The sequence below is a fragment of the Cryptomeria japonica genome, chromosome 7 (genome assembly GCF_030272615.1).
Source record: "Cryptomeria japonica chromosome 7, Sugi_1.0, whole genome shotgun sequence".
Classification (NCBI taxonomy): Eukaryota; Viridiplantae; Streptophyta; class Pinopsida; order Cupressales; family Cupressaceae; genus Cryptomeria; species Cryptomeria japonica.
The window spans coordinates 598512570-598528697 of NC_081411.1; the positions used below are offsets into that span (position 1 = coordinate 598512570).

General features: G+C 38.0%; 1 protein-coding gene across 7 annotated transcripts in view; it reads left to right on the top strand.

Moving 5' to 3' along the window:
* Positions 1–16128, top strand: part of LOC131079306 (uncharacterized protein At3g52155, chloroplastic) — a 110427-nt gene that overhangs the window by 60915 nt on the left and 33384 nt on the right. For 5 of the 7 annotated variants that reach the window (XR_009113952.2, XM_058017215.2, XM_058017217.2 and 2 more), the window contains exon 4: positions 2742–2859. Coding sequence is in view for 6 of the 7 variants with exons in the window: in XM_058017215.2 (XP_057873198.1) it covers positions 2742–2859 (118 nt within the window). In the remaining variant the exon portion in view is untranslated. Of the gene's footprint in view, positions 1–2741; positions 2860–3588; positions 3970–7171; positions 7376–16128 lie in introns of those variants that run through there. The other 2 variants (XM_058017216.2, XM_058017221.2) reach the window with 2 other exon arrangements.

Sequence of the window (16128 nt, forward strand, 5' to 3'; positions counted from 1 at the left end):
TCTCAAATAGGAGGCTTTGTCAGATTGCCATTGTCGCAAGCTTCTTTGAATCAACTAAGAATTGTGCTGAACTATTCGGGCTTCTGGAATTTCTTCCTTTGTAGGCCAGCAACCTTTCAGTATCAAACACATTCAAGTTACTGACTCAAAACATTCACATTTAGTACTTGTTGCAAACTGGCGTGGATGTCAGTGAACACTGCTAGAGATAAATGAGCAATAGCTGATAATATTTGCATCCAGGAACATTGAACATAAAAGAATGTGTTAGGTAATCCTTTTGTCTAGTAAATATTTGGCCTCTTTGACTATAGCTATTTGTGGAATTGATAGCTTGAAACTTTTTTACTGGGGGAAACCTAGCTAAATTGGCTATGTAATAGTTGATTTCCATAGTAATATTCATAGATGATATTGATTATGGTATTACATTGAGGATATTCAGCATTTATATAACTTTTGTACTGCTGGTTCCATTTGAAGTAGGAGCTATAACCTTTATCTATACAAAAGTCTGAGCTTTCTTAGGGAAAGCTAATGGTTTATAATATGATCTTGATAAAAAGGAAATGTCTTCTAAAGGGAATCTAAAATAATCTTTTCTGAACAAATTATGAAATTAGTATTTAGTCACATTGTTCCTTGGGAACATGAATCTAAACTTTGCTACAGAGAGCAATCATTTCAAAATAAATAGGCCTATCTTGCATGACAAACATTATTTTAGATACCATAGTAGCAGTTGTGCACTGTGCTTAAAATATTAGAACAGATCATGATAAACACATCCTGTTTGTTTAAAGAAAAAGAGAAAACAATGTTTTATGATAGCCAACAATAATTCACCTCGATACATAGAGTGAGCCTTAAATAATTTTTATTGTCTGTAAAAAATGGTTAATTACAGTATGATGACATTGGAATTGGTTAATTGTAATGTCCCTTGCTGGGATTCCCCAATTAAGTCCACTGTGCTGATATATCAGTTCAATACCTCATTAATTAATAACTCAAGTTTATTTTAAATATAACCGAAACAGTAATAACAGATTCAATTTGTATTGTATGTCTCTGTCTTATAAACTTGTATTTAAATTAGCTGAAAATAGATATGTCACAGATTGTTATGGTAATTGCAATTTGAGGGCCTATAAATCCTGAAGAATCTGCCAATATATAGTGTTCCTACAACTGGATGCTTAAGCAAAACAGAGGAAGATAAAGGAATACCTGATATGCCGAAGTGAAGTCCTGCAGACAAGTTAGGAGATATAAATTTATAAGATATGTGATTATAACAGATCCTAAAATCCTACTAATGTACAGTATGAACTTATTTTCAGGAGCCTAATCATAGGAACGGAATGTGGGGTAGGATAGCTAAGTGTGGTGCCCAAGAAGCCCCTCACCCTAGGCTCAAGGGCGGCTTAACCCCCTTGACCTCAAGTGGCCCATGCCATCAATGAGGTGTCCTACCTAGCGTGGCGCCCTATCACTGTTCTCCTCCACGTGCCATACCTGTCCCACAATCCAGGGTTACAGATTCAGTCAGTATGACAGAAGATGTACGGTCTATTACAGCAAGGTGCCCAGGAAGCCCCTCCTTTACAGGCCCAAAGGCAGCATCCCCTATGCTCCTTTGGCTTCATGGGACTCCCCGGTCCTCAATCATGAAGTGGCGTGCCTTTAAAGGTGACCCCGGCACCGTTCTCCTTACTGTAACCCATTACCTTAGATCATACTTATGAACAGTTCACCAGAATTGAACGTGTCAACCTACATGGAATTTCCAGCCTTCAAGTATATTCACAAACTGAATATTCAAGGGTATGTATATTTCAAATGTAGGGATGTTATGCATGTCGTATTGTGCAGAATTAGTTGTGATATAATTACAGAATTTACACGTGCAAGTTAACATACCAGATATTCTGCCTTTTAAATCCGTCTGAAATGCCTGTGTGCCTCTCTTTTCACACGCCTTGCATTTCTGTATTCCTTCTGCCTGTGTAATACTGTGTAATCCCCAATCCCTCTTTAAGTCTGCCAGCCCGATCCTATATACCTTTGATGCAAGGGCAGATTAGGAGAGTCATGTCTCTTTTAAGAGGGCGTTCCTGCAAAAGGGTGTGACCTTTGTATTACCCGTTTCTTAATGAATCGGTACTAGTTAAGATCCCACTATTTTGTCATTAGTATTAAGACCAAGCATTACACGTATTAGATATTTAATCAGATTAGGGCATTAACAACTGTATATTATAGTCAAATTGATTTTTACATTAAATACTAATATTTATATTATTAATAGCTGAATTCGTGGTGCTGGGTGCGGTTCATGACATTAATCGGTATTAAAAGGAGTTTGAGTTGTCCACTAAGGAAAGGGAAACAAGATCCTTCTATGTTGTAGTTTCTTCTCAATATCTATCTTTGCAAAAGCATGTTCTGTGCAGTGCTTTGATTTTGATTTTATTGCAAGTAGATGACTATGGAGAGGAGGTTGACAATTCTTTTATTTGGCTAAATCCTATCAGGAAGATAAACTAGAAGCTCTTTAGGGTTTCATTGACCAACTAGAAGGTCTAAGCTTGTAGGTTTGAGGATTTTAGATCCTTGGTGCTAATTATAGTTGTATGTTTCTTATTTTAGTTTTTAAATGCTATTATTTAGGGATATACAGCTCTATTTTAATGACCAAATTTATTCATCCACAAATAATTAGAAATCTATTTTCACAGGTGCATGGGGCATAATAGAGGCTGGGAGGAAGCAGCCTCAGTGTTCTCTGGGGTTCCCGTTGAACTTAAAACAACCAATGCTGCTGTACTAGAAGCCTCTGGAAAGTCTTGGGAAGAGGTAAGTTTTAGTTGACTATATGCTTGATTAGTCACATACAATTCAGTGCTATAAATCTCTTGAATAGGTCAAAAATAACATGACTCTAAATGGCACAATGAACCATGATGTAAGATTACAAGCAAGTAATATCTTTTCTTTTAGATTCAAGAAACCATTGTAAATCAAACATGCTAAAGTTGAGTTATGGACAATATAACTTAAGTCTATTGAGATATTATTAAGACGTAGTTAGAGGAGCTGCTCTCTCTGCCCTTGGTACAGATCTCTGGCAGAGGGGACATGTCTCTGGTACAAGAGATGGGGTTGAAGATGATCCCCAATATCTGGGGGGGATATCTTCTGGTATCTTAGTGACTCATGGTCTATCTTACAGGTAACTTTGTAAGGATATGAATTTTTCCGAATTGTAAACATGGCACAAGGTCCCCATCCCTGATTGGTAGTCTACTTGCAAAACAAAAAAATTAGTTTTGTTATTATTAATAGCCAACCACTTTTGATAACTTCTGAGGATGCCTAACTTCTCTCATCATAAATTTCATTATATGCATCCCTTGGAGAGAATTGAAATTGGGTTCCCCTAAAGGACTGTCATTCTACTAGCAGGTCATTACCTCATGGACCAAAAAACTGGCAGTTTTGAATTTATTTATGAAGTTCATATTTGTGATGTATCTGGAGGGGGATACCTTCTGATATCTTGGGGACTCCTGGTCTGTCTTGCAGGCAACTTCACGAGGATATAATGTTTTCAAAATTGTAAACATGGCACAAGGTCCCAATGGAATATCCCCTGTCCAATGGATGATTGAAAATAAAGAATATCTTTGCCCAAATTTTCCAAATTGGTCTTATATGTGCAGCTGATATGTTTGTCTCAGATTTGGAGCAAGGAGTTAACAGCTACTAAGAACAATTATAAGTGTTCTGTTAATGTTTGGAAGACAAGTCTAAGATACTTACACAACTACTTGAGAGTTCAATACCAAATTAGACACATAGATAACATTTTCAGTCAACTGACATTTTAACAAACACTTGGTATGCGTCCTCAGATAATTGATACAATAAAATATGGACCAATGCAAGCTTCTATCTTCCTTATTCGGATCAAGGGACTTATTACAATGAGTCAATGATAATCATGACCTCAGCTATCATCTTAATAATTAACAGCAAGTATGAGTACAATGGACAGCCATGGATACAACACATAACCAAGAACTAGGACATTAAAAGAGGATTAAAAAACCTGGTAACAAATCGCCTCAAAGAAGGAACCAATATCCACAAGCCTAGGCACTTGATTGTGACAAACTGATCACCCTTTGATGCCACCCCTGCTGCTGAAGTCTTGGACTGAGATCACTGATAAATGGTAGCCCAAATCACCAAGAATCTTCATCAAAATGATCGCTTTATATGCTAGATAAGATTGGCCTCTTTATTGTGTGGTTTAGGAGTCCCTTGCATGCACTAGAAGCCAAAATCGAAGGTGACGACAGTCTGATCCGAATTTCTGATATACATTGATTGGTGGCCGATTCCCCTATCAAACCTCCTCCAAATAGCCACTAAATGAATCGCCTTACTCCCTTAATCAAATCGCTAGCCTCAAAATGAACTTTCAATGCATTAATGATGTGTGATGAGCAAAATCGAAGGGGCTGCTGATCTGGCACGATTTTCTTCAGATTTTATTTGCTGCTGATCTCCTTACAAAAGCTCCTTCAAAATATCACAGAAGGCATCGCCCTCCTTTGCTAATGAATTCGCTGATCACCAAGGTATGGTGCAATGCTTGTTGATGAAGGAAGAACCAAATCGTAGTTTTTCCGAAGCTGATATAAGACTGAATACTGCTGTGGTTGACTTCAGATATAAAGTAGGTATAATTATCTGCTTAACAATGAGGTTCTATATCCTCCAAAGGTCTCCAAATCTTTCTCAAATCCAAACCCAATAAGTTGGCCTTTTGGCCACCACTGAAGCACAATCGAGGTAACTGAAGTATCACCTCCTCACTGCAACCCCTCGAGAGATCTTTCACTCTCTCAGTTATGCGATCAATGGGAGTTCTCGTTCCCAAGGACCCAAGTCTGCAGACACCTCTCGGTTCTACAAAACCAATCAACTCAAATATCAATTCACCAATCTGCCTTGAAGCTTCCTCTTGATCTCTCTTTATACTTTTTTACTCCCATATCCAGAAGCTTCTAGAAGATTCCATTTACAAAAAATGTTCAAAATCACGATCAATTCCTTTCAGCCCCCCCCCCACCCGCTTTCCCTTCCCTTTCCTAAAGGAAGCAACCAAACAACCAGCTAGCTCTTCCGTAATATTATTTTATTTTAGTGACTTTATGATTTAATATTTTATTTTTAGTCACTATTTAATTAAATTGATTAAATATAAAGTCACTTTTTGATTTTTAATTTATTTTAATGACTTTATAAGAAATTAATTTAATTAATTTCTCCTTATTCCTCCATTTAGCCAAAAGGCTAGAAAAAAATGGGGACATTACACCCAACCTCTGATCAGTAGCCTGCATACAAAACCAAGAAATGCTTTGTTATTAAATTATACTTTTTATTCGCAAACCACTTTTGATAACTGCCGAGGGCTTCTAACAATTGTAGCATTCTATTTACACAGCATTGACATGGTGGGGCAAAAGTGTAAATGGAATTCAATTATCCAGATTTAAGATGTTGGGAATAGATTCACCATCTATGCTCATAGGATTATGAGGAATAAAATAAAGAAATGCATAAGAGCCATTGCAAACACACATAAGACTATAAAAACCAGTGGCATATTAATTCATTCCTTCATTCCTGCAATAAAATTAATGTACAATAAAAGAGTAGATAAAAGACAAGGCACAATATAACTCCCTCAATCACCAGGGATGACCACTGCCTTAATTAATCAGTTGTTATTAGCAAATCAATGAGACATAGACATCTTAAGAGTATGAATATGGAACAAGGTAAATACGAAAGCATATCCAACAAACTCCCTTCTAATATGAAGTTTTAAATCAAGCCACAAAAAGGATGAATCTCGCCAATGGATCCATTTCACTCCCATCACGTGCCAAAGAGAGCAAATAATCTGGATAAATCAGGTACATATCAGCTGAGTAACCCCACAAGCAAGAAATACATGTGCACAATTGTACACTAATACATATGTGTACTGGTTAGAATCTAGATAACTCAGGTACATATCAACCGAGTAACCCCATCAACAAGAAATAGATGTGCACAATTGTACACTAATACATTTGTGTACTGGTTAGAGCCCTATAACCAAAAGCTCTTGAACCAATGAAGGCACATGTTGACACTGAAGAAAACTGGGTCTGGCAAAAAAAAGTGTAGATCCTTAAATTTGATTGCTTTAGCTCCTAGCACAGCCATGATTCAGTTACTCAAATGATTGCATTGCTTAATCCAATGCAACAATAAAAATAGGTGATGCATTCTCAGATACTTTCACTCTCCAATGTAATAACGTTTTGAGTGCTATTCAGAGCCATCTCCTAAAATGGTGATTCTGCACTCCCAATCATTGGTGTAGCCATGCTCCGATCAAAGATGACCAGCTTGAAGGCTAACCGGTGATGAGTCACTCTTATTAGTGATACTCCAAAATCATGTGGTGTTTACTCAATTGATCTCATAGTTTTAGAACTCGCAGACTTGGCAAGTACCTGTGAGTAATTCTGGAAATAGGTTATTTGTGCTTGAACTTGCGACTTGAAGGAAATGCATTCCAGTGAATTTGTGACACAAACTCAACTCAAATGCTAGTGAGTACCCCGTGAGACTGCAAAGCAGAATTTCCAGACCTAGATTGCAGGTATAGTGGCCAAAAATATGTGGAAAATAGTAAATATACTAAAAATCCATGGTTTTTTGTCATTTCAAAGCAAATTCACTCATGCCATTGCCTTTCACAGAATTGAGCAAGGTTGTGCTATTTTGGGGTTTTAGGTGAGAATTCTTTATCTTTTCTCAGCACTGTAAGAACCTATTTTCTTTCCAAAAATGTTAAGAGTTAGGTGTTTAAACATGTTTCAAAAGCATTGAATTCAATTTGCATGAAATTTAATGCTGATTGAAGCTATTATTTATATACAAAAATGCTATTTTTTTCCTATGTACAGTTTAAGGTGTTAAAATTTGTTATTATGCTTAAATTATTTAATGGTATTGCTAGCTAGCTACGTAATAGTGTAAGAAAATGGAAAAGACCGGTGGAGGCTGAAAAGTTATAAATATGTTGAAACAAATGCAGATCAGCAGAACCAGGTGACTTTCTCACTGCTTGAAAGTTTGGAGTGAAATTGTCTTGTAGGCACATGGTGAAACCAAGCAAATCAGGATGAGATTGACCATTAGAAACATGTAATTAGAAAAATTGACTATTAGGAAAATTGTCTTGAAAGTTTGAAGGCCTTGATGTAAATGAATTTCAAGTGATTTCCACAAGAATATTGAGAGGTGCTTTTGAAGATCTCAACTAATTAACTGTTTCATTATATGCAGTGCATTGTACGCAACACAACTTTCGTGTTATGTAAAGTATCTATTTCTAAAACTGAAGTCTGTTTGGTTTCACAAATAAATGATCAAATCTTGTGCAGTATACATAATGTCATCACCTTTTTGTCCTTTACCATATTTGCAGTGTCATGGAATGAGGTTATCGAAGACATCCATCTTGATGGAAGAAAAGAGGCTCTCAAATTTGAAAGTTGGTTAAGTCATAAGATAGATGCACACAGAGATTTTGGCATGCACATCAAGGCAAATATTGAAACAATATTGAGAGGTGCGTATGAAGATAAAAGCACACACTATAATGGAAACAAGTTTCAACTTTAAACATAGAGGAAAATGCTTTATCAAGGAAGACAAGTGACATACACAAGTGCACAGGGCTGTCCCAAGTACCTCACCAAAGGGCCATATAATGAACTTAAATTTTTCTGTGTCATTTAGGCATGCATTGTGGGCTAAACAATGCACCTGTACAAAGGCAGACTTCATCAAGCAGGTATCCAAGAGGAAGTGCACACTTCACTAAAGGTGGAGAATTTTTGAATAAGTTGTCTCAGATTCTTGACATGCTCTAGGCAACAAGCTCACGCCACTATAAAGAACCTGCTTCTTGTTTTAAAAACATTTTTTTTTTAATTGTTAGGTGCACACTTATACAAAGAGAATTTGAGATCGATGTTCAGATAGGCATGTTGTTGAGGAAGAATTAGGTCAAAGTTCTTTTCAAATAACAAACAAAGGTATGTTAGTAAAGGATTGGTGCAACTCATAAAGATTTGGATGACTGTGTAGGGATCATTTCATTTGTTTTGGGGGCTCATGCACCTGGTCATCCCGTAGAATGAGCCCATGGAATGAATGAGTCTTCTCCCCTCGGCGTTGATAGAAATGTGAGGCTCACAGGAAGCGGGGAAACAGACCGATCTGTGCCCTTCTGGGATATAAAGAAATTGATATCGACTGTGCTAATATATATAAAGAGGGTGGGCTTGATGGTGAAAAAGAAAATCTTGCGGTGATAACGAAAATCTTGCTATCTAATCTATAAGTGAGCTAGATAAGGGTGTTTCATGTTCCTCCCCATTCCATTTGAACTGGTTCTCGTCTATGAATTTGATAGAGGTACTCGCCTTGTAGGGCCCACCCAACCCTTCCTATTGCTGTACTCTAGTTCCGTTAGCCATGTTTTAGGGGTTTGAGTGCACGTCATAAGTAAAGGATTGTGAAATTTTCAATAGGTTTATTTCCAAGTGTGCACTAGGAGATAGAGGTGCACCTATCTTCCCAGTGTTAATTTTAGATCAGATTGATAGCATATAAATAAATTAACACAGTGAACAGTAAGAACACCAAAAAACCCTGGGAAAAACCTTCCTCCTGATGGTGAAAAACCCAGCAACAGATCTCAAATTATATTAGACAAGATCAATGTGTGTCTTTACAAATTTGCTTCAACTCTTGAAGCAGTATGAACAGCAGCAAATGAATCCGAATTAGGGCATCAAATCTGATATACAAACAGTATAACAAACTGATCTGCAATATGCTTGATTCGCTGAACAAGGAAGAGTATTCGCTAGCCAAGGTGTGAATGTGCAGACCAAGGAATGAGCTCGCTGCCCCAAGAAGTGAAATTGCAGCACAAGGACTGAATTCGCTGCCCTAGAAAGAGATTCGCAGATCTGGTAATGAATTCGCTGCTCAGGAGATATAGTTCGCTGATCTAAATATACTCTGCTGTAGTTATTCGCTGGATGACTGAGTGAATGAATGAATTTATATTCGCTCTGCTGGTGAGAGATGAAATTCGCTGATGATGTGTTTGGAATGATTCTTGCACTTCATATATATATGGAGAAGAGACACCTCTTCACAAGAGGTTGGCTCCTTAAGACAATAATACAATTTACAAATAACATAATAATCCAATGTGGTGGACATACAGGGTCGGCCCTATATGAAGTACAAGTTACAAAGACAATTTATTACATTGAAGAATATAATAGATCATAACTTGGACCTATAATTGTCTAATGCCGATTAGGCCAATTAGACAATTAAGTAAGCTATGCCGGCCCATAGAAGGATCCGACCATAGCTACAACATCAACATTCCCTCTTAGCTAGGGAGGAATCCTTCTGAGTCACAGTGTGACATCCACCATGGCTACTCCCAGAGGGTGGGCCATCATGGCTACTCCCATGGATGGAAAAACAAATAAACGCAAGTGCCCATCATGGTCGTCATCTCAACATGACGTTCACCATAGCTACTCCCAGAGGGTGAATAAACACAAGTGCTAGGTCATGAAATTTCTCCCATGACATCCACCATGGCTACTTCCAGAGGGTGGAACAAGGGCTTTCACCTCAAACTTCTCTTGTAGAGAAGAATGCATTAACAAGGGCTTGCACCTCAAACTTCTCTCGTAGAGAAGAATGCATTAAAGTACATCTCAAGAGATCACTGATGCTGAGACTCCCTCTTAGCAAGGGCTTCATTCTCCACAACTCCAAGCTTGTCTCGAAAATGCACAAACTTCACTTTGGCAAGAGGCTTGGTGAGAATATCAGCCGTTTGCTCCTCAGTACAAATGTATCTCAACTGAACAACTTTCCTCTGTACCATATCTCTGATGTAGTGGTATTGGACCTCAACAAGTTTTGTTCTGTCGTAGAACATTGGATTAGACTACTTCCTGCTACACCAGGAAATCATAGTAGATCCCAAACTGAAACAACAACCGAAGGTGCTCTTTTGATCAGTAACACTCCCTGCACAATTAGAATCAAAATAGCCTTCTAGATTTAAGTCCACACTGGAAGAATATTTTAAGCCATATCCAGCTGTGCCATGCAAGTATCTCAAGATATGCTTGGCTGCAACTAGATGTATCTGTCTTGGTTCACACATGAACTGACTAAGTGCACTCACTGCATATCAAATATCTGGTCTAGTGTTAACTAGATACATCAAAGATCTGATCAACTGTCTTTACATAGTAGGATCCACAAGATCTGAACTAGCTACAGATTCACTTAATTTCTTCAAGTTAGTTTCCATAGGTGTAGACATACACTTGCAATCTAACATTCCAAACCTCTTCAAGATATCAATGGTATATTTCCCTTGACTCAGATCAATTTCCTTTGGCCTTTGCCATACTTCCAAACCTAGAAAGAAATGCATGAGTCCTAGGTCCTTCATCTCAAATTCAGAAGTCAGCTCCTTGCATCTAAGGATGAGATGATCTTCCCCAGTGACAAATAGGTCATCAACATATAGTACCAAAATTAACATTTCACCATTGAATACCTTGAAGTAGAGATTCGGATCAGCATCATTCTTGCAGAAACCCAAACCTACTAAGTATCTATCAATTCTTTCATACCATGCACAAGGAGCCTGCTTAAGACCATATAAAGCTTTCTTTAATTTGTGTACATGAGACTCTTTCCCATGAATCACGAAACACTCAGGTTGCTCAATGTAGACCTCTTCCTCAATCACACCATTGAGAAACGCTGTCTTTACATCCATCTGGTGTAGCTTCAATCCTTTAGCTGTTGCAATGGCAATGATGGTCCTGATGGAAGTATAGCGAGCAACATGAGCAAATGTTTCTTCATATTCTATTCCCTCTTTCTGAGAGAAACCACGAGCCACAAATCTAGCCTTGTATTTCTCAATGCTTCCATCAGCTGCATGCTTAATCTTGAATAGCCACGTGGAAGATACAATTGACTTTTCCTTTGGTCTAGGCACAATATCCCAAACATCATTCTTAAGGATGGATTGATATTCTTCATCCATAGCATCTTTCCATACTTGCTGTTTTGAGGCTTCCTCAACACTGGAAGGTTCAGTCTCAATAAGATTACACATTAATGAAACATAGCTAGGGAATCTCTGTGGTCTTTTACTTTCTTTGAATGTGCCTCTAGGAGCCGCAAACCGATCTGCCTCTTGCATAGTGTTCCTTGCCCAAACTAGTCTCTTTCGGTTCACAACAATATCTCTAGGCCCATTAGTAGGATCCAAAGGTTTAATTGGATCATCATCTGCAATAGGTTTGGTAGACTCCCTGTGAATCTCAGGAGCATGATTAGTGTCCATGTCTTGAGGATTCTCATGGACTTCATCATCCATCTCCATGCATGAACCTTTGGATGTTTTGAATGCAACATCTTCCTCAAATGTAACATCTCTGCTAACCTCTATATACCTTTGACCTGGTCTGTAGATTTTGTAGGCTTTAGAGGTTTCATTGTAGCCCACAAATATTCCTCTCTTGCTAGAAAGTTCCAACTTGTTCCTCTTATCTTTAGGCACATGAACGTATACTGGACACCCAAAGATCCTCAAATGACTGATATTAGGCTTGATCCCTAAAAAAGCTTCTTCTAGAGTCATTTTGTAGAATCCGATGAGGACATCTATTCTGGACATACACAACTGTTCTAGAAGCTTTTGCCCTTAGAAAAGTCTATAGATCTTGGTCATGAATCAGAGCTTTTGCAGCTTCGACAATAGATGTGTTCTTTCTTTCTGCAACCCCATTTTGCTGTGGGTTGTGTTGTGACGTTTTCACACATCGCCCCATTGCAAATGGGGACCCTTGCTTTTTTGCTTTTTAGGGTTTTTTTTTTTTTTGTTGTCTTTTAGGGTTTTGTTAGCTAGCCTTTGCATTTTGAGCGTCGCCCAGGTGATCACATGGATAAGCAAGTCCGGCTTGAGTGATGTCTTGATTCTGAAATTTGGCTAAGTCTGGAATGTCCTGAAATTTGGGCTAAGTTTAAAAGTCTTGATCCTGAAATTTGGCTAAGTTTGAAAGTCCTAATCCTGAAATTTGGCTAAGTCTGGAATGTCCTGATCCTGAATTTGACTAAGTTTGGAAACTGAAAAACCTCAAAAAACTAGATTTTGCAATATAACTCCTGGAGGTTTGAAACCACTCTCAAACATCCTGAAAGTATATATGGAATATAACTTAAAGTATCTTTCTTCTTTCTTATACTTAAATGTTATATTCCATTAAAATTGTCCTGATAGAGAGTTCGAAAAGTCAAATTTTGCTCCTGACCTTCACTGAGGATCCAGAGCGAAAAACGCTCCTGTCCCTCTCCAAGGGTCCAAGGCGAATCGCTCATGTCCCTCACCAAGGGTCCAGAGCGAAAAAGCTTAGTGGAGTCATTCCTGACCTTGTTTGGACAAATTGAGACATCAAAGGCATGATGGAGGACAAAATGAACGTGATAGAGCATCCAGACTTGATTAAGGATGATGAAATGATGGAGTATTTGTCTAGAAAGGTAAATTCGCTCCTGTCCCTCACCAAGGGACCAGAGCGATTTTATTCATATACACATTTTTAGACCTTGTTTGGACTCGAACTTTTATTCATGGCGTGTAAAGAGATGATATTTTCCTCAGCGAAGGAAATTTGAAGTGAAAAGTAAAAAGATTTGGCCCTGAGAGCAAAAATCGCTCCTGTCCCTCACTGAAGGACCGGAGCTTGAATTCCAATTTCGCATTATCCTTGCAAGATTTAAGTGGTTTCGCGATTTGAGGAGGTCAAGGGAAGTATGTTTTGCCCGTTGAATATAACTTAAGTACGCCACAATGAAGAAAATCGGCCTAAGTAACAAGTTCGCCCCTGTCCCTCTCCAAGGGACCAAGGTGACTGGCTAGGGCGCTCCTGTCCCTCTCCAAGGGACCAGAGCGATTTTCCCTCAAGACAAGATTCGGGCAAGAGAAAAACAAGTTTTACGTTTGAGGTGGGTGAAGGAAGACGCAATCGATCCGTTGAAGATAATTTTCGAAGCTAGCAAAGGACGAATTGGCTTGTAATTGCAAAAGTGCTCCCGTCCCTCACTGAAGGACCGGAGCTTGAATTTCAAATTTGCACTGTTCTTGCAGGATCAAGACAATTTTATGATTTGAAGAGACCAAGGAAAACATGATTTATCCATTGAATATAATTTGGAAGGCTAACAAAGGACGGATAAGCTTGGATTTGCAAAATAGCTCCTGTCCCTCACCAAGGGACCAGGGTGAAAATGCTTTAAAGTGCACTCATTTCAAAGATCGAATAAATTGAACTCGAAATTCTAAGTAAAAATGCCATCTTGGACGTCAAAAATGAGGTCTTGGACGTAAAAAACAAGAAGTGTGAGGTCTAGAATGAGATCGCTCCTGTCCCTCACCAAGGGACCAGAGCGATCTTGTTAATAGCCATTATTTTTCATGATTGGGCGCCAAATATCCTTCAAATTACATTAAATGCCAGATTCGATAAAACCTTGAAATATTTTTGGCATTTAATAAAAGCGCATGGTATTTAATAATTAATTTTGAGCCTAAAAAAATCGAATTTTTTAATTATAAAGGCATTTAAAATTAATTATTATTATTTTAAAAAAATAAAATAAAATTGGAGCGCTTGGGGTATTATTTAATGTTTTTATCAAGTCGGCCTCTTCTTTTATTAATTTTTATTTATCTTTTGGCCTATTTTTCCAAGTCGGCCCATGGAAATAAAATGGTGAGCGCTCTATATATTTGAGGCATGTTTTTCATTATTCAAATCATTCACTCATCATTTCAAGTGCGATTTGGAAGAGCAATTTGAGGAGCGAATTTCTACCAAGAGTGGAGACTAAGAAGGGCGAAATTCATCTTGAAGGCTATTGGAGAGGCGTATTTCTTGCTAGATTGGAGGATAAATTCCAGATGTTTTGAAGGTATTTGAAGGCGAATTTCCAGATCTTGAAGAAGCTAGTGGAAGATGGAGTTCTTTTCCAAGCTAAAGGGGGCGCATTTTGCTAAAGGGAGTCTTGATCTACATTTTGCCTAGCGAATTCTCCTATTTTTGCATCATTTTTTAGAATTAATTCCCAAGTGGAGGTATGGCGTAATCACCTTGGGACCATTTTTGAAGATTTAAATTTTGCTTTGAAAATCCTAAATTAGGAAATGATAACTCAAGATTTATCATGAAGTTTTCTAATTAAAATCTTGAATCTTCCTTTTAAAGTTTAATTTTTTCAAAGATATATTACTAATTTTGAAATGTTGTGTAGGTACCAAGATGGCGACTCCCAAGCTCGAAAGAACTAATGAGTCGGAAGACTCTCCTCAAGGAAAATCAAGCCAGATCAAGGACGGTCAAGCAAGGACAAGGGCGACCTCCTCCAGCCTAGCATCGACAAGGACGGCCTTCTTTGGACTAACGTCATCAAGGGCGACCTTCTCCAATCCAGTATTACAAGGCGAGGTACATCATCATCCTGCACATCAAGGACAGAAGAAGTTAGAACAAGGGTTTGTTGAAGAAGCAGATAGTTCCAGATGAATTAATTAAAGCTAGCTTCTCAACAACACCAAGTTGAATATTTACCAAGTTACAAGTGTCAGACGAGGTGGCATCCTAGTCATCACTTCTCCAGTCAGTGTGGTCCACCTCAGCATGTCCAGATTCAATGTACCTAACTCATGGAAGGTGGCACAAACTCCGATGTACCTACCCCGGCTATTCATTGGTGGAATTTTCTAGAGAGGACATGTGTCCAAGCAATACAATTTTATCATTGGTCAAGCATTAAATGTTATGTAATGGTTGTAACAAAGCCTAATTAGGGTTTTCATTGTTGAATCTTGGCCATTGATCTTGAATTGATCTAAGCCATCGAATTGTATTGAGGGCACTATATAAGCCCTGGCATTTCATTTTGTAAAGGCAATAAATTAGGAGTTAGAAAATAGTTGGAAGCATTAGATAGATAAGAGATAGATAAGTAATAAGATAGAATAGCAATTAGAGTAGAGAGAGAAGGCAAAGATTGTTGCCAAGATGTTGTTGTAAAAGACTTGTAACTTCATTGAAGAAATGGTGAAATTTATGGGTCGATTCGACAATTTGCATGGTCTTTATACTTCTCATATTTGATTTCATGTTATTAGATGAGTGGAAGAAATGTGCTTGATTGATGGTGAAATTTGTATATCCATACTACTAGCAGTTTGTTGATTGCAGACTTGCCTTGCGTAGTCAACTGGAATCGTTTAGCTTAAGCCTAACTTCAATTATCGCTTCTTCATTGATATGCATCAGCGTGATGGTGTCTATGCCTGCAGTGATGATTTGAACATCATAAAGCTTTCCTTCGAAGATCGCACTAACCTTGTGGAGATGTTCTTATGATGTCAAAACAAGACTTAGTTAGAATTTCATCAAAGATCATTCATTGCTCTTACATTCTTAGTGTTAGGATTAGATCCTTTCCTCGCCCTCATCTTTTTTCCTTTTTTCAAATCTAAGCTAGTGAAAATCTTGTGTTCTAGCAATATTCAAAGCAAATCAGAAGTTCAGGCATCAAATGTAAGTCCCCTTGTGATTCCAGCAAATCACATCATACCACAAAGAGCTTATCCACACGTAGAGACCCTACATACAAGAACCTTGAAGTCATCCTGATTGATCCTTTTTCGCGATATCTTCAGCAATCAGAGGCTTTACTCAAGAGAGGATAAGGTACCTTTAGGTATTTTATTCTGTGTTTGATAGTGTACAAAATACACGTCAACAGGTTGTAAGGGACACAAAACTCCCTCTTGATCCTTGCCTCAATACAGAAATCATGAAAGCTACCCGAGGTGTATTCACCTCCATTATCAGACCTTAACACTTT